The sequence below is a fragment of the Oreochromis niloticus genome, linkage group LG23, assembly GCF_001858045.2.
Source record: "Oreochromis niloticus isolate F11D_XX linkage group LG23, O_niloticus_UMD_NMBU, whole genome shotgun sequence".
NCBI classification, from domain to species: Eukaryota; Metazoa; Chordata; class Actinopteri; order Cichliformes; family Cichlidae; genus Oreochromis; species Oreochromis niloticus.
The window spans coordinates 28552986-28572033 of NC_031986.2; the positions used below are offsets into that span (position 1 = coordinate 28552986).

General features: G+C 38.3%; 1 protein-coding gene across 1 annotated transcript in view; it reads left to right on the plus strand.

Annotated features, from left to right (window-relative positions):
• The window catches only part of LOC102075872 (NACHT, LRR and PYD domains-containing protein 12), a 35472-nt gene extending 18456 nt beyond the window's left edge, over positions 1 to 17016 (plus strand). Inside the window, exons 12-15 of the mRNA XM_025902877.1 lie at positions 9806 to 9813; positions 11139 to 11303; positions 15146 to 15192; positions 15368 to 17016. Coding sequence (XP_025758662.1) covers positions 9806 to 9813; positions 11139 to 11303; positions 15146 to 15192; positions 15368 to 15888 — 741 coding nt within the window. The 3' untranslated portion in view covers positions 15889 to 17016. The remainder of the gene's footprint in view (positions 1 to 9805; positions 9814 to 11138; positions 11304 to 15145; positions 15193 to 15367) is intronic.
• Positions 17017 to 19048: the final 2032 nt, after the last annotated feature.

The following is a 19048-nucleotide window of genomic DNA, read 5'->3' on the forward strand; positions in this document are numbered from 1 at the left end:
TCAAATAATAGTTTGCAAAACCTTGTAACTGTAAGATTATGTTTGCAAAAGAGACAGTTTGTTCTAGGGTATAAGCAGAGTTAGAAGATTACCGGGAAGGACCTGGCCTCGGGAAGAAGAAGATGTCCTTTTAAATGTGTCTAAAGTTGTCAACAGGACGTGTGTTTTTCAAACTCATGTATGTACTGTATCTGCTTGACGCAGGAGGGGGCGTCATAAACAATACCCTGATGTTATAAAAACGACTGCTTGTGTATTGTTGGGCGGAGATCGATGCTGGTGTGTGCAATGTTCATCTCCCCACGTGTGTGTTCATTAAAAATCATTGTTTGACCGACTCTTCTGGACCAATTGTTGTTTTTGTGCTCTCCCTGAATATTTGAACCCGTAACAATGCTCATTGAACAATAAAACTGCTGTAAAATTGTTTGCTGCCAGCAGAAAAATATGAAGGAATAAAGCTGTGTATAAGAATCTATATTTATTACTGATGCTCATCAGGGAAACACACCCTTCATTTAATTTTTACACATTTTAAAAGATTTAGAAAAAAATTGAAGAAAAAGGTGCTTTCATAGAAATACAGATAATGAACTTTACTAAACGAACAAATAATCAAACAACAAAGCAAGTATTTAACATTCATTTATTAAAATTACATCACTGGCTGTGATTTTCAAAATAAAACTTTTCAAAATAAAATTAATTATAAACGTTATTTTAAAAAATAATTTAAAATGTAGTAAAAATGTAAAAATGCGAGATGAAAAAGTGTCAGTGAAATAAAATAATTATTAAACATGCTTAAATCTAATATTTTATGTTCACAATAAACATGAAAAATGGGCTCATCTCAGCGAGGAAGACTCTGAGGAAGGAGAGACTGACAAGGGAGGAGGAGAGAAGGGAGCAGGGAGGAAAAGAAAGGAAGGAGAAAAAGAAAGACATAAAGGAAGTAAAGGAAGTCCTGCCTAACTAAAAAAGAGGTTAGGAAGGAAGCACACAAAGAAAAATGAGGAGATGAGATAGAGTGAGGGAGAAAAGGAAAGAAAAGGAAGTAAAAATGTAGAAAGAGAGGACAGAGGAGACAATGTAAAAGAAAGTAAAGGAAATAGGAAAAAGTAAAGGTGTATGGAGGTAGGAAGGAGGTGGAAATGTACATATTCCAAATAACACGGACAGTCTGACTGTGGCTGAGTTTAGGAGGTGAATATGATCTTATGTATGTTTAGGACATCACAGTTAGAGCTGAAACCTGCTCCAGGTTAATTATTGATCCAATTACATTCATTTAAGGGTGCGGCAGCTGATCTTTGACCTGTGAGCTGGAATTTCAGACTGTTTTATAGTGTCAAGTGTTTAATGTGATCGCAGCCTGCAAACACTGAGGACTGATTTCAGAGAAGAAGCAGAGGATTTTCTCTGTTTCTACACAGACTTGGTCCAGACAGCAGAGAACTGCATAGTGAAGAAGTTCATGGGAAGAAGCTGAGTAAGTACAACTTTAACTCATTCCATTCTCTGAGGTTTCCTCTCTGAGATTTGTTCTCCTTACATCACATCAGACTGTTAGTCTGTGTGGGCGTCTTCATCAGACTGTGCTGCAGTTCGGTACCAACATCATGAAGTGTTCCTCACACATATGCCACTGTTTGATCCTCTTTAACAGAGGAAAGTTGACTGTGCTGTGATGTTTAGTCACACTCAGTGTTCATGTGGACTCTGAACAGGCTCACAGTCCAAAAATCAAACTGGAGTCCTGATATGAGAACCTGCTTCAGACGCTGGACTCCAGTTTGACTCTGAAGTTGTTTTATGAAGGATCAGAGTTCATGTTTGTTAAATATTCTCCAGAATTCATGGAAAATATTTAACAGGACTCAGTGAGTGCCCCCTGCTGGTTCCCTCTGACTGCTGCTGTCAGTCTCCAACGATTCTGTAGATGGATTTATGGAGGCTTTGAGGGATTCGCTGCAGTCATGCTGTAGTTAGTCCCTCACAGCTACACAACTACACGTACATTTTTCATTTTCAGCTCAGTGTTGTCTGCGCAGCAACTTTTCTTCATCTGGCACTTTTCCATCATCAGATCAATTTGATCTTATAGTTTCAGATGAATTCAAATGGAATCCGTCAGTGGTAAAAAAAGATTGAAATCACAGCATTTAAACTCTATAAACACACAGAGTCAGACCGCTGATACTGACAGCTCACACATGAAGTCACATTTGTCTCCAAATCTGCACAGAGACATAAAAACTGAGCCAGATTGAACACAATAGATTGTTTCATTGATGATGATCATAAATACCCGTGTCACATGTCACATGTGACATTTGGGGGGAGCACAGAGGGATGGTGTGCACTAAAAGAACTTACTGTTCCCTTAAATATGCCTCTCAACGAGCCCTGACAGTGTGCAGTAATAGTGTGAATAACACCAGTGGAAAGTTGTCATTGATGTGTTGTGTTCATCAAAAGTTCAATTACATGATGGTCAAAGTAGCAGTTAAAATATAATCACTGACAAATTCTCACAGTGTGACAGCAGAGTTTACTTCAGAGATCAAATTAATATTTATTTTTCTAACACTTCAGTAACGCTGCTAAAAATATTTGGAACTTTTTAAAATGTTAGTTTGCTGTGTGTTGGCTGAATGTATTGTCATGTGTGCAGTTTCATGGCTCCATCTAGTGGACTGATAGTAGAAGCAGAGCAGCTGATGGCAGCTTCCCCTGCCTCACACTGCTGTCTGACTGCATTCAGCTGACAGTGAGATGAAGCAGAAAAGAAGAAGCTGATACTTGGACAACACACAGGATGGAGGAGGGTTTCAGTTTATGTGCACATGAATGATTTGTGTTTCCTCTCCAGGTGAAGGTAGAAAGTGTGTGTGAGCTGATGTGGATGTGAATTCAGCAGCATGGATCAGTGTGAGGACAGAGAGGAGGGAGTCCCTCCCTCTAAAACCACTCTGTGTGGGGAACATGAGAGCCAGACCAAAGATCAGAGGTGAGATGACCATCTCTAACTGTCCATGACTCTTCTCCATGTCATAGATCAGCACTCACATCACTGCTCCATCATTATTCACAGGAAGAAACGAGGAACTAAACAGAAACTTGAACCTGAACCCACCTGTGTGTCTTTAAAGAGTGACCGTTCTAAACAACGCGTATTTGAATTTAAAGAACAACCCTCTGCTGCAGAGAGGTGAGCTGATAGTAACACATCTGTATCCAAATAAAAATTTCTAAGACCTTCAGAAAGCCTGGAGATCTATTGCTCAAGACCAGTTAAAACAAAATAAAAAATTACAAGAAGGTCTGAATTTCTAGAAAAAAAATGTAACAGAATAAATGCTGACTCAAGACTTGGATTTTACACAGTGCTATATCTTAATATGTGTAAGAAACATGGATAAATGTGAGGACAGAGAGGAGGGAGTCCCTCCCTGTAAAACCACTCTGTGTGGGGAACATGAGAGCCAGAGCAAAGCTCAGAGGTGAGATGACCATCTCTGACTGTCCATGACTCTTCTCCATGCCACAGTTTAGCACTCACATCACTGCTCCATCATTATACACAGGAAAAAAACAAGGAAATAAATATTAACACGAACCTGGACCTGGGCATGGACATAGCTCTGTGTCTTTAAAGGCAACTGGTCAAAGGATATTGATTAAGATGCTGTACTTAACTGAGTTTTTCTGAATAAATTTGACAACATGTTTAATTTCAGCTCAGCTATTTTACACACATTTCTATGTTCATCTGTGAAGTGGTATGCATTGAAGTGATGCCACAAGAACACTGATTTCTTCAGCATTATAATAAAAAATCATTTAAATGGTCATCACTTTCTGGAGCTGATTTTATTAGACCATATCATTATACAGTATAATAGATCAGTTCTGATGTAAAACACTTTACTTTATTTTGAGTTGTTGTTGTATTATTTTAGTTTTGTAAATCTCTCTTTCTGACTTCTGCTGAAACTTTTGTTCTGTAAGATTCTCTATAAGTGAGGAATTTAGTGTGTTTACACAAGTCTATAAGAGTCTGTTAGTCTATGTTTTCACCTGGTCTTGGTGCTTTGTATAGCCACAAAGTTATTAAAGCGTTGATTCACTGTTGAGACGAGGTAGCAGAGTTGCTGATTTATATAATTTCCTACATCTTCCATCTTCCTGTCATCTGTGCCTTAACCTTAAAACTGTAAAACTCCATCCCCACAGGTGTCTGCTCCCAGAACACCTAAAGTAAGTGAACAAAAAATAAACAAACAAAAACATCTATTCCTAAAATTCACAAAGAAAAATGTAAAACAAGCAAAATAATTGAATGTTGAAACTAGGTCTAGTTAGGTCTGACTCTTCTAAGTCTCTTTTAGTATTTGCAGTGTTTAGTGTTTAGTATTATAGTAAATAACTAACATGTTGACCTATTCCATCTTACAGAGAGCTGGTTACAGCAGGAGGAGTATGTTAAATTAAATTAATCAACATCCCAGAATCATTCTAACTGTCATAATCCTCTGGATTTATAACATCCTGAGATTAATATCTAAAAATATATATAATACTTGCACTGCAGATCGTTTGAGGGAATTGAATCTTTAGTCTTTAGTATATATTTTTATAGCAGTATTTTGTTAAATGTGTTTTAATAAAAGGTTTTATTTTGGCGGTTTGAACAGACTGAACAGAAACTGAACGTGTTTGTTGGTGGTGATCAGATGACAACAGCACTGTCAAGAATACAGGAAGCTACTGATCTTCATTCTTGTAAATGTTTCTATTCCAGATACTATAGGGCACCTTCAGAGCTCCAGGCTCAAGGTGTTTAGCAGGTGGAAGCTGTTTTGTAGGACGTGGAGGAACAGCAGCTTCTTAGATAGCTGATTATAATGTTTTGTTGTATTATTCATATTCCTCATAACTCCTCCACAGAGGACAGCAGGAATGCCTAGAGGTTCCCAGTGGCCAGTCTTTCAACCAGCATCAAAAACAACTGGACTCCATATTTACGGTTTGTCCATCCACATCAACTACTTTCACATCTATTCGGTTGATAGCCATTTCCATCTTTTGGATCAGGAAGTAGAGCCAGTTTGTCTTTCAAACAAAAGGTTGGTGGTCAGACCTCTGACTTCTCTAAGCTGCATGCCATAGTAGATAAGATGTTTACTTTTAGCTACAGTCACAGTAATGTTTGTACCAGAGTGTAAAGAAATGCTGAGGTAAACCGACATATGACCTTGACAACACCTGCATATCAGAACTTGTGATACCTTATTATCTCTACAAATGGCTTTACTCTTTGACTGCATGCTTACTTATAGTTCTTTGCATCTGTAGTCCATTGACAGGTCATATACAGAAGATCATAAAGGTATCACACAAAGAATAAGTCAAACACAACACATTCAAACTTTCATTTTGATAAAGCTTATAAATAGGGCTGGATCAGGTGAACCTGCTTTGACTTTAGACTAGGTGCAGATATAGAAGGAGATGGAGCGGAGATTTAAACCAAAAGTGAACCGTTTTATTTTGGCTGATAAACATGAATACGAAATAAGGCAAGGCAAACTGGGCGACAAACTAAACTGCAACCTACACTGAGAAAACGAAACAATATCACTGTGACTTAACACGATAACTGTGATTGCTATGATGACTGTGACTACTATAAGTGCTATGGCTAGACGTGGTAACACAGACGTTCTGACAAAGACAGAATTGAACACACATACTATATACACACAAGGGGTGATCAGGGGAAGTGGAATCACATGGGGAAACGGCTGAGAAAAATGAACATGACACCACAGGGGAAGTGTAAAACTAAGCACACTGAACGAGGAAACACCAGACCTTCAAAATACAACAGGAAACACAGACGTCGACACGACAGCACCAACTAGACAACATGAAATACACTGACATGAAATACATGGCAGACTACATAGAGATGACCAGAACAGGCTTACAGAAGAGGACATAGATGGATCTAAATTAGAATAGACTCAACTAAAACCTAACTAATAATGCAACACCAGAATTACACATATATTTATAAGAAAATACAAATTTACCAAAAACACTCAAAATGCTTGGCCAGAGACCCAGCTCCTGACACTAAGATTATGTTTCACTTTTCTCTTTAGCGCCCCAGGCGTTTATTTACCATTACTGAATGCTCCTTGATATTAGTATTCTGTTTTTCCCCTTTTGTTCTTTCATTGCTGAATAAGCCAAAGTTTTTCAGTGACTGAGACATTAATATAGTATTCTGTTCCAGCTCCTGGAGAACAACATTGTCACCTATGTGAAGACTGAACTGAAAAAGATACAGGAGAGTTTGAGCTCAGATTACCCCGAATGCTTAGAGGATCAGAGGGGAGATGAGGGGATAAGGCATGAGGATGAAGCGCAGAGGAGGACCAGCAGGGAGGCATTCATGATGATCTTACTAAACTTTTTGAAGGGAATGAAGCAGAAAGAACTGGTCGAGCGCCTGCAGAATAGTAAGAGGAATTCTTTTAAAATTTAAGTTGATGGATGAACATTTATCCAACACATGTGTCAAGAGATCTACCAAAATGTATTCAGACACCTGTTTGTTGTAGAAATAAGTGGCATTTCTAGTTTATTAATACTTACTTGATATTTTTTGCCTTTTTGTGCCTTTAGGAACTCCCACTGTAGTTTGTCAGAACCAAAAATCTGTTTTAAAAAAGAAGTTCCAGCGTGTGTTTGAGGGGATTGCTAAAGCAGGAAATCCAACACCTCTGAATGAGATCTACACAGAGCTCTACATCACAGAGGGAGGGACTGCAGAGGTCAATGATGAACATGAGGTCAGACAGATTGAAACAGCATTCAAGAAACCAGGTAGTTTAGAAACTACAATCAGACAAGAAGACATATTTAAAGGCTCACCTGGAAAAAATAAACCAATCAGAACAGTGCTGACAAAGGGAGTGGCTGGCATCGGTAAAACAGTCTTAACACAGAAGTTCAGTCTTGACTGGGCTGAAGACAAAGCCAACCAAGACATCCAGTTCATGTTTCCATTCTCTTTCAGAGAGCTGAATGTGCTGAAAGAGGAAAAGTTCAGTTTGGTAGAGCTTGTTCATCACTTCTTTACTGAAACCAAAGAAGAAGGAATCTGCAGTTTTGAAGACTTCCAGGTTGTGTTCATCTTAGATGGTCTGGATGAGTGTCGACTTCCTCTGGACTTCCAGAAGACTAAAATGGTAATTGACCCTAGAGAGTCCACCTCAGTGGATGTGCTGCTGGTAAACCTCATCAGGAGGAATCTGCTTCCTTCTTCTCTCCTCTGGATAACCACACGACCTGCAGCAGCCAATCAGATCCCTCCAGAATGTGTTGACATGGTGACAGAGGTCCGAGGGTTTACTGACCCTCAAAAGGAGGATTACTTCTGGAAGAGATTCAGAGATAAGGGGAAGGCCAACAGGATCATCTCCCACATCAAGACATCACGAAGCCTCCACATCATGTGCCACATCCCAGTCTTCTGCTGGATCACTGCTACAGTTCTGGAGGATGTGCTGAAAAAGATAGAGGAAGGAGAGCTCCCCAAGACCCTGACTGAGATGTACATCCACTACCTGGTGGTTCAGGCTAAAGTGAAAAAGGTTAAGTATGACGGAGGGTCTGAGACAGATCCACACTGGAGTCCAGCAAACAAGGAAATGATTGCATCGCTGGGAAAACTGGCTTTTGAGCAGTTGCAGAAAGGCAATCTGATCTTCTATGAATCAGACCTGACAGAGTGTGGCATTGATGTTGAAGCAGCCTCAGTGTACTCAGGAGTATTTACACAGATCTTTATAGAGGAGAGAGGACTGTACCAGGACAAGGTGTTCTGTTTCGTCCATTTGAGCATTCAGGAGTTTCTGGCTGCTCTTCATGTCCATCTGACCTTCATCAACTTTGGACTGAATTTGCTGGAAGAACAACAGACAACCTCCCAGGAGTCTGAAACAAGAGAATCTGCAGAGAAACACTTCTACCAGAGTGCCATAAACAAGGCGTTAAAGAGTCCAAATGGACACCTGGACTTGTTCCTCCGCTTCCTCCTGGGTCTTTCATTGCATACCAATCAAACTCTCCTACAAGGGCTGCTGACACAGACAGGAAGTAGCTCACAGATCAATCAGGAAACAGTCCAGTACATCAAGAAGAAGCTCAGTGAGAATCTGTCCGCAGAGAAAAGCATCAATCTTTTCCACAGTCTGAATGAACTGAATGATTGTTCACTAGTAGAGGAGATCCAACAGTCCCTAAGTTCAGGAAGTCTCTCTACAGACAAACTGTCTCCTGCTCAGTGGTCAGCTCTGGTCTTCATCTTACTGTCATCAGAAGAATGTACTGATGTGTTTGACTTGAAGAAATACTCTGCTTCAGAGGAGGCTCTTCTGAGACTGCTGCCGGTGGTTAAAGCCTCCAAGAAAGCTTTGTAAGTAAAAACATACTCAACCCTTTTTTCTTAAAATTTTGATTTGAATTGTCAAAACAGTAGGCCAGCACAGTTTCCGAGAGAAAACCCTGAAGAATGTAATAAGTGCAGGCACTATTTAGTTTCAATAGTTTTAGAAACTAAAAGTATTTAGTTGTCACTACACAACCAAGTATACAATAATTCTAATATTTCAACCCAGCAGAAAGTCTCAGAATTTCTAAAACACTTTTCGGTATAATCCTTAAATAAAGTACTATCCGGACCCATAGCTGATAATTAACTCCATAAAAAGAAATACATTTAAATATTTTTAAAAAACAATATATGCTTTGTTTATTTGCACTTTTGAACCATCTGTTACTATACTGTTCTCTCTTAAGTTCTCATTCATTTTTCCTCTGTTCTTCAAAAACAAATTTCTGTCTGTCATTGCACTGTTCATTAAACACGTGACTTAACTTTTTATATGTTACAATCATCCTTGATTAATCTTAGTAAACTGGATCATATTCCTTATGTATCAGAACAATCTTTGATTCTTGAATAAAAATATCTTTTTCTATCCTCTAAATATACATTACTTTTATTGTGTCGTATGCTTGAGAAATTCCACAATCAGTCTGCTTGATGATTGTGAAATTGATTGCTTATATCGATCTATGTCCAGAACCAATTGTACTCTGTCCTGAAGAATTCAGCTGCCAACACCAAGTGCCTTCAGGATCCATTTCACCAAATCAAGAACATAGGTCTAACCCTTCAGTTGTTGTTGACTTGTCGCTAAGTCCGGGAATTCTGTTCTTCAATTCTAATACATATATATTAGTTAGCAGATTGTAACTACATCTTCTTCTGATGCTAGTAATCCTAGCTCAGTTTGTAACTCACCTTCAGCGCAATCTTGTATCTCCTTTTTCACCTCTGTTATGCTTGCCATAATAGGATGTATTTTAGAGGAGAAACTTGTACCTCTTAACTTAAATCAGCACTGATTCATAATATACCACTCCCTGGACCTCCCACCAAATGCTTTCCATTTCAGAGGTTTTTCCACTTCACAAAACACCTCTATCCATATACCACAGATGATGCTCCAGACTGTATCAAAGTCTTCATCATTATTTCTCTTTCTTGTTTTTCAGATTGAGTGGCTGTAACCTCTCAGAGAAAAGCTGTGAAGCACTGTCCTCAGTTCTCAGCTCCCACTCCTCTAATCTGAGAGAACTGGACCTGAGTAACAACAACCTGCAGGATTCAGGGTTGAAGACTCTCTCTGCAGGACTGGAAAGTCCACATTGTACACTGGAAACTCTCAAGTCAGGATTCAGACTTTTCAACTGACCATTTAAATCTCAGTTTGTTACTGTACTATAAATAATCTTTATAGAAATGTTGAGTGACCTTTTATCTACCATTTACTACATCATTAGCCTTACCATAAAAGGTGTTCATAATCAAAAAATTTTGGGGTAGTTATTAAAAAGGCAGAATCTCTCAAATGCAAAGATGAGGAGAGGTTTTACAAATCTGAAAGACACTGTATACAATTGGTAAAAAACTTCAGAATAATTTTTCTCAGTGTAAAATATGAAGACTTTGAATATCTCATTATCTACAGTATAAAATATCAAAATATTAAAATAATCTGGAGAAATCTCTTTGGATATTGGTTACCTGCAATCTTCAAAGGCCTTGGGCAACACTGCATTAAAAACAGACATGTAATGGAAATCAAAGCATGCGCTCAGGAACACTTCCAAAAAACTGTACCTGTCTTTAAAAGTTTAACATGCAATCCACACATGTAGGTTAAGGTTTCTAGTATGCAAGAAGAAGACATTTCGGAATATGATCCATCTTTTGCTATCTACGTTTAGGTGAAAATCTTGTACTTTTATTCCATATTTAATGTGATATGAAATGGCCAATACCCCCAATAAAAAAAGTAAAACTGTTGGCTTACTAGTAACTGGGTTCATCATTATAACAATCTATTGCTTATTTTTGATTAAACTTTAAATATGGCAAAAGACCATGTCAAATACACAATGTTGAAAGCTGTTTTAATTTCAGCTTTTCAGCTGTATCCAGTCACTGCTCTCCTGTCAGGTCCTGGCATCCTACTGAAATAGGGAAGGCAATGCATAAACATGCTGGTGATTTGCAGCTATAAAAAGGGACTCCTTCCAGTGGTGCAACACAAAAATAAGAAATTATAAAACAGTCATTCAGAAACAAAATGTACAAAATCCAAAATAAATTATGTTGTCCTAAAAACTCCCTGAAACTTAAGTCGATAAAACATACCACACTGATAGTACTGACAGGGATTAGAAAGACAGAACATATTTCGGCCATAATAGGTTCTCTTAATGACTTTCTGTTAAATCTCTTGATGATTCTTTAAGACCTCATTGTACCTTATTATCCCAGCAAAGCGCCTCAGTTTCAGACTGCAGTCCTACTTGTGGCTCCTAGAGTTTCTGAAAATAGATGTGTTTTATTTAAATAAGTTGACACAAGTAGTATTATTTGTTGTAACTTGTCACATTATGAATAGAGCTAAAATGAACTGAATGATGCAATGGATGGATGGCATTGAGTCTGTTCACAGGTGGATTGTTATTTGGCATGTCTGCAGGCTCTCAGGCTGTCTAGTAACAGAGGAAGGCTTTGCTTGTCTGGCTACAACTCTGAGTTCCAAACCCTCCCATCTGAAAGAGCTGGATCTGAGATACAATCATCCAGGAGAGTCAGGAATCAAACCACTGTCAGCTGAAGTGAAGGATCCATATTGGAATGTCAGGTATGGAGAAAATGTCCTAAACAGAAGGAAGAGATGGTAACATTTTTTGTGTGTCCTTCATTAAATTCCTGTTGGTCAAGACCTTTTCTAGGTACAATAATGTTAACCGCATTTTGTTGCCATTTATTCACTATTTAGATAGATCTCTTTTTAGCCATTCTAGCTTTATAACTGGCAAAGTCATTGTTAGAAAATTACTATTCTCCCCATGAGCTTAATTCAGATTAATATCTTTGTAGTGAGAAGTCTAAAATGTGTTTAGCCTACCTTAGCATAAAAACTGTAAACAGCAGGATCACTTAGCCTACAGCAGGTTGATGAAAAGAAGAAAAATAAATTATGACCAAGATTTTATAATCAAGAACGGTGGTATATTTTACAGCTTAGGGAAAATATTTTTTGTACAGTTAAAGGCAAGCACACTTGCAGAATAGGAAAACATAGTCCCAGGTTGCTTTACAAAACCAACACACAAAAATACAAAATAAAAAATAAATAAATAAAACAGACAGTGACTACTGTTAATTCAATTTACAGGAACTTTTCTGCAAATACTAGAGCAGCTTACTGAAGAATTAATCGTTTACAGTCATTTTTGTACAGTTTACAGTTACTGTCATTTTTTTACTGCAGTCATACTTGCAATATTTGTATCACATTTTCATTTATAGCATTTTAACTATGTTTTCATTTGCACTGTTGCAGTATTAACATAATTTATTAGTTATAACAACCGAAGGCTGGCTTTAAAATTTACGTCATGCAACACATGACAGTTAGAACATCTCTCATCAACACACACTTTTTAACAGTAAACGCACAAAAAGCAAATAAGTGGCTGACATCCAGAAGTTACCAATGGCTGGACAAAGTTGGACTGAAAGACAGCACAGAGTCACTAATCATGGCAGCACAGGAACAAGCTCTGAGCACAAGAGCCATAGAGGCTGGGGTCTATCACACCAGGCAAGACCCCAGGTGCAGGCTTTGTAAAGATGCCCCAGAGACAATCCAGCACATAACAACAAAGATGCTAGCTGGCAGGGCATACATGGAACGCCATAACCAAGTGGCCGGCATAGTATACAGAAACATCTGTGCCGAGTATGGCCTGTAAGTCCTGAGGTCAAAATGGGAGACACCCCCTAGGGTGGTGGAGAATGACCGAGCTAAAATCCTGTGGGACAAAATGGTGGTGGCTAACCAACAGGATATAGTGGTGGTAGACAGCCATAGTGATTGACATAGCAATACTGAATGACAGCAACATCAGGAAGAAGGAACACGAGAAGCTTGAGAAAAATTCCAAGGGTCCAGAGAAGAGCTCGAGAAGATGTAGAGGTAGAAGGTAACAGTGTTCCCAGTGGTAAACAGAGCACTAGGTAGAATGACTCCCAAGCTAGGCGAGTGGCTCCAGCAGATCACAGGAACAATACTGGCGAGAAGGGGAATATCTATATATATGGACATGTTGAATATTCGTAAACCATTTTAGCAACAAACATATTTCTTCTATTATATTCAGACACCATTTTACACAACTCAATATCTCAGAACTTTTTATAATTTTAGTTATTTATTTTTCAAATCCTATCCTGTCTGACAGCTTTTGAAAACAGAATTATGATCTGAATGAACTGCTGTGCCAAACACATTTTTCTTTTCCAAATTCTCTATAGGCTCCTCTATAGACAATCTTTAAATGGCAGGCAAAAAATACAATTAAATGATAGAGCACAAATAGAAAAGTACAATGTATCACTAACTGCTTCCCCTATAAGAAACAAAAAAGGGAAGACAAAAATAAACACCATACACACAAAAATATGAAAATGCAAAAAAACCCCAACATGCTTATTGTGGTGTGATCTGAGCCATTCTCAGTCCCCAAAGAAGAAGGACGTGAGGCCAACAACTGAGTATCTTTCCTAGCAAAAGCAGGAGGTAGCCCCACAGTCACCCAAGGCCAAATGGCGACAGTCCCAGGGAACCAGAGGCAATGGGCAATGGGCCTGCCAGAGGCCAGTCTTCCTGGCAAAAGCCGAGACCCCTAGGCGCCCAAGAACTGGCCGGCAGAGATCCCCCCCTTCCCCAACATAAAATAGTTCCAAGACACCCCCAAAGGAGTGGGTCAATGACCACGCCAGAACATCCAACCATGTACCATGGAACCAACAAGTGACCACATCCCAGGGAGGGGCAGTGCATTATGAACTCTGCAATCATCAGTCTACTTCTCAAACCAAGCAAAGATTCTACACTTCCATCAAGCTACCACCCATTTCAGTTATAAATGTAGATCTTGAAATTGCAAAAAGTTAATTCTGTTTATCTGGACGTAATGTTTTCAGTGGGAAAAACATTTAATTACTCGTCCAAGAGACTTGAAATACCTTGACCTTAAGACCTTGAAATACTTTGAAAAATCTATGCCAATACATCCTGAGCAATCAGGTTATATCAACATAGACACTTGCTAATAATACATGCCAATAATACAAATAAACAAATAAATGTAATAGATTATTGCTACATCAACAAATTAGATGCAGAGATAACATTTGACCGGATAAACTGAAAATTTGTATTAGCATTTCTACATACATTTGGATTTTGGTTCTTTCTTCATTTGTTGGATCAAGACTGATCATGATTAGACTATACAGCTCTCCAAATGCATGGTTTATGGCAAATGATCCTACTTTCCAAAGCTTCAACCTACAAAGGGGCACCAGAAAGGACTGTCTGCTTTCCCACTTGCATTTTTGTTATTTTCATTGCTACTAGCATCAACAATCTGACAATATGTAAATATTAAAGGAGCTGAAACTGAAAATACAGCCTATATGCTAATGATGTATTACTTTTCTTTAAGAACTCACAAAGACGATCACACTTATAGATAAGTTTTCATCTATATCAGACAACTCCTTCAGCTTGAGTAAATAATCAGTTCTGCCTCTCAATTGTCATATTCAGAACACCTCCAAAACTCCACTACAGTTAGGTAACATCAAAAATCTATGTATAAATTTTTCTGCCAGGCTTTCAGACTGGATGAATCATATTCCTCTGCTTAAAATTGATGATCAAAGGATGATCTCATATGTTGGAGAACTTTACCTATATCACTCATGGGAAAAGCTACCTAAAATGGTGATTCTTCCTAAAATAAACTACTTGTTTCACTGATCCTCAATGAAGCCTCTATTATTTATTTTGAATCATTAGATTCCAATATTTAAAATTTTTTATGGAAAAATAAACTATCACAGATAAGTCTAAAAACTCTAAAACACAATGGTATGGTAGAACAACCAAATTCTTATCACTACTTCTCATCAAATAGATTGCTATATGTTTCAAAATGGATTAAACCAGGTATGTTAGACACCCCTCAGCAGGACCTGGAACAATCATTCTCTGGAAAGGTAAAAGTATTTAATCTGCCTTTCATAAGCTCCAATATTAAGCATTTTAACAGCTTTACATTTTTTTTAATAATAACAAATTCAGTCATGAATCAAGAATCAAGAATCAAGATCATGAATGAGAGCAAAGACATGGAGGTGTCCTTTCCAGCTAAACAGAAGAGGAATATAAAGATTATGAAGGTCACAATTTGAATCAGTCATATTTCATACAATACAGTTTTGTACTAACAGATCAAGGATCAGTCCAAAACATCAGCAGTTTGATCCACGTATGGATTGAAGTGTATTTGTGAAAATGTTGGACTGTTCCTTTATCAGTGTCTAACAGTATGTGTATGAGAGCGATGTAATGTCCATGTGTGCATGCTGAAAGAGACTGTGCTGGTCTGACCCCCCTCCTCCTTTCAGGGTGGAGCCTGCTGGAGAACAATGGTTGACACCAGGTCTGAGGAAGTGTAAGTGTGTTTTTAATGTGATTCATGAAAATAAAGCAGCACACATTCAACCATCTTCAAACTGTCACATCACTCATTCACATCTCTGATGTCAGGAGTCATCATCAAAGTGTCAATCAATGAACAGATGATGGATCAATAACTGCAGCTGGATTGTGTTTGTTCTCTCCATCAGATTCCTGTCAACTCACAATCGACAGAAACACAGTAAACAAAAGACTCAAACTGTCTGACAACAACAGGAAGGTGACACGTGTGGATGAGGTTCAGTCATATCCTGATCATCCAGACAGATTTGATGGGTGGCCTCAGCTGCTGTGTAGAAATGGTCTGAGTGGTCGCTGTTACTGGGAGGTTGAGTGGAAAGGAGACGTTTATATATCAGTGAGTTACAAAAGTATCCGAAGGAAAGGAGGTTGTGATAACTGTTTGTTTGGACGGAATGATCAGTCCTGGAGTCTGTACTGCTATGATGATGGTCCTCGTTCTGTCTGGCACAACAACAAAGTAACATCCATCTCCTCTTCCGTCTCTAACAAAGTAGCAGTGTATGTGGACTGTCCTGCTGGCACTCTGTCCTTCTACACAGTTTCCTCTCACACTCTGATCCACCTCCACACCTTCAACACCACATTCACGGAAACTCTTCATCCTGGATTTAGGGTCTGGTCTGGTTCCTCAGTGAGTCTGTGCTGAGTGTAAAGAGTGTCCTCCTGTTAAAGAAACACTCTGACTGTTGAACAGATAGTTCAGTCTGTACATGTCTGTTTCTTTCGCTCAGAAATAAGTTTTCAGATTCATCGATTCAATCAGTTGATGTTCTGTTCTAAATGATTCCTTGTAAACTTCTTCCTCTTCAGTCCTTTAAAGATGGAAGCTACGATTATTCAAGGATCCACACATTGTTTTTCTGTATTTTTCCACTCAAAGCTTCACAGTGAATATCAGCATGTTGTGTTTTCTCTGAAGCTCAGTTCGCAACCAGCTCCTCTGCATTTTCAACAAGTATGAGCTCATTAAAATGAATGTTGGATTTCTCTTTCTTAATGAGATTTTTTCAACCTCTCCTGTTTTATTCTTACACTCATTTTTGGAACCTATCATAGAAGCAGGACAATAACGGAGGTCTCAATATTAGCAAATTTTCAAAATTACAGTTCTTTTGTGTTTTTTGCTTTTATTTTTTCCCATATCTTGAGAACAAGCAGACTGTGTTAATATTCCATGAGTGAACAAGAAAATACATTCACCATTTCTCTTTTTTCTGCCATTCTATCTAAACAGTTGCTTTTAAAAACTGTTCCAATCAAAGAAACATGAACTTGTATTTTGATCAGATCCATACGTACAGCTTTGATGTCACAAACATCTCCCTGAACTCTTCACTAATGGTGATTTGTGGCCCTCTGCTGGTGAGAAGATGATGTCAGTTTAATGAACACAGATGACATGAAGTGTTTTTAAATCTGCTTTCTCTAATATTCAGGGTCATGCTAGCACACAAACAGTTTGTTTGAAAAAATGTTTATTTTGCATCCTTTTTAATGGATTTCTCAAATATCTGCTGATGTAGAAGTGAATGGAATGATTTTTTTTTTCACCTTTAGGATCCAATAATTTTAAAATGCTGCCGTTATATAACATGAAAATTATCAAATATTATCAGAGACGCACCTGAAGACAGGGTAAACAATAATATTGTGTAACTAGTTGATAACAATCTGAATGGAGTTTTAATGCAATTCTAATGATTGTATTGAGGTATCACAATGTACATGATTTTGCTAATAAATGCAAGAGGCTGCATTAAAAAAATTAACTAGTCTTGTGTTTGGTGATAACAGTTTGGTTATAATGTTCTCATAAATGCCTGTACATGGTAGTGTTTTAGGTTTTAGTTTAAATTATCACAAAGGGCCCTGGTGAAGAATCTTGTGGAATTTGACATTAGAACATGTTTAATTGTTTGATTTCAGGACCAAATCCTGTTTTGATGGACAATTTTAGATTTACAGATGTGAGTAAAACTTCCTGTTCAATAATTTCTAAGGTGAGCTACAGTACAGTTTCATAGTGTACATGATGTGATCAACTGACCTGTCGCTTGTGCTCTGAGGTTTAGTGCTCTTTGTGGAATTACACAACTGATTTCAACAAGATGTAAGCAGATTTTTCAAGAGCTGCCTTGGCTGATTTCCAACCCTTATACTGACAGTATACTATTATCTTTATACTAGACCAGTGGCTTTCAAACTGTGGTACACGTACCCTGGTGGTATGTAGCCTACCTCTAGTGGTACGCGGGAAGTCTCAAAAAGAAATTTAAGATTAAATAGTATACCATGTTCTGATTGAGATATTTCTGAAAAGTTAAAACGTACAGCTCTGCCATCATTTCCAACATAAACGAAGACAGAAAACTAGACAGCAGTGATGTTTGTGGGGTTACTGAAGTTGGGCTGGCTGGTATATAATGATGTCAAATCAAATCAAATCAAATCAAATTTATTTCTAAGCACATTTAAAAACAACACGGGTTGAACCGAAGTGCTGTACATAATGAAAATAGTAAACATCCATAGAAGAAACAAAAAAAAAAAGGATACGTGGTGGCTAGCTACACAGCTATGTTAGCATAATATAAACACAGTGAAGCTGGAGGATGAACGCTAACTTTTTTTCCACTTGATAAAAGTTAACATGAGGGTTCCTGATGGTTAGGGACAAATGCAATCGCATGGCAAGATGTGGTAAATAGACTAAACTTGAGTCACGAGAAAAACTGAGATAATCCATCCACAATATGAGGTTAGTAATTAATATACTGTTGCATGGGCTGGGTTGTAGTTACATCGTAAGGTTTTAAAAACAGCTTTAAAATGAATAGTGGTAATTAAAACCGAGAAAGAGAGGCCGACAGTGATCACTGACTTTTTTAGGGGCTTGTTCAGATTAATTAGAACAAGATACAAAGCATTAAACCATGTTAAAAACACAACAGCCTTAATAAAACCAGTTTTGACCCTGAAGCAGGGTTCGGGTATGTCATCACTTAAAGGCCGGATATCCAACCTAGTGAATGTTTTAATGCAGTACAGTTGTTATTATCACTTGTCACATCCTGGTTATGACAGTTAAAATAAATAACATTCATATAAGGAATGAAATTGTCTTGTGTAAACTGTACATGGTGTTAAATAGGCCTATACTACTGTACTTAATAGTCGGTCATAAGGGTGGTACTTCAAAAGCCACACATTTTATGAGGTGGTACTGACTGAAAAGTTTGAGAGCCACTGTGCGAGGCAGTATACAGTTGGTCAAGGTTGAATCCGATGATTTAATCTAAACATCATCAGAATAAATGCAAATAATTTCTGCTATTCTTGATGTAACTTAACACTGACCATGAGTGCGACAGCCACTGTGTATCGATCTACCAAAGTGCTTTACTGTAAATTCAGTGCTGTACAAAAACCTAACCTGTTAGCACAAAGCTAACCAGTATTTTGAGGTGGTTCTTGGGCACCTGGGGCCTTGTTCTCATATCTTATCAAGGTGGCCAGCCTCTAGCTGGGGTTGACTGCCCATTGCCTCTGGTCCTCTGGGACTCTTACCCTTGGGTCCTGGGCAACCCATCTGGGGTCTCCCTTCTTCCACTGCTTGATGGACCAGTGAATGTCACCAAGATGTGTTTCCTCAGGTCTTCGGTACTCTTGGGGGCTCTGGGTTTGGTGTCCCAGACGATCATCTCTGTTTGATCCTCCATGAGAAGGTGATAGAAGCAGTCTGTAATTTTTGAGCTACCTTCACTTCATCCTTTCATTGACTTTTTCACTGCTGCACTCACTTCAAC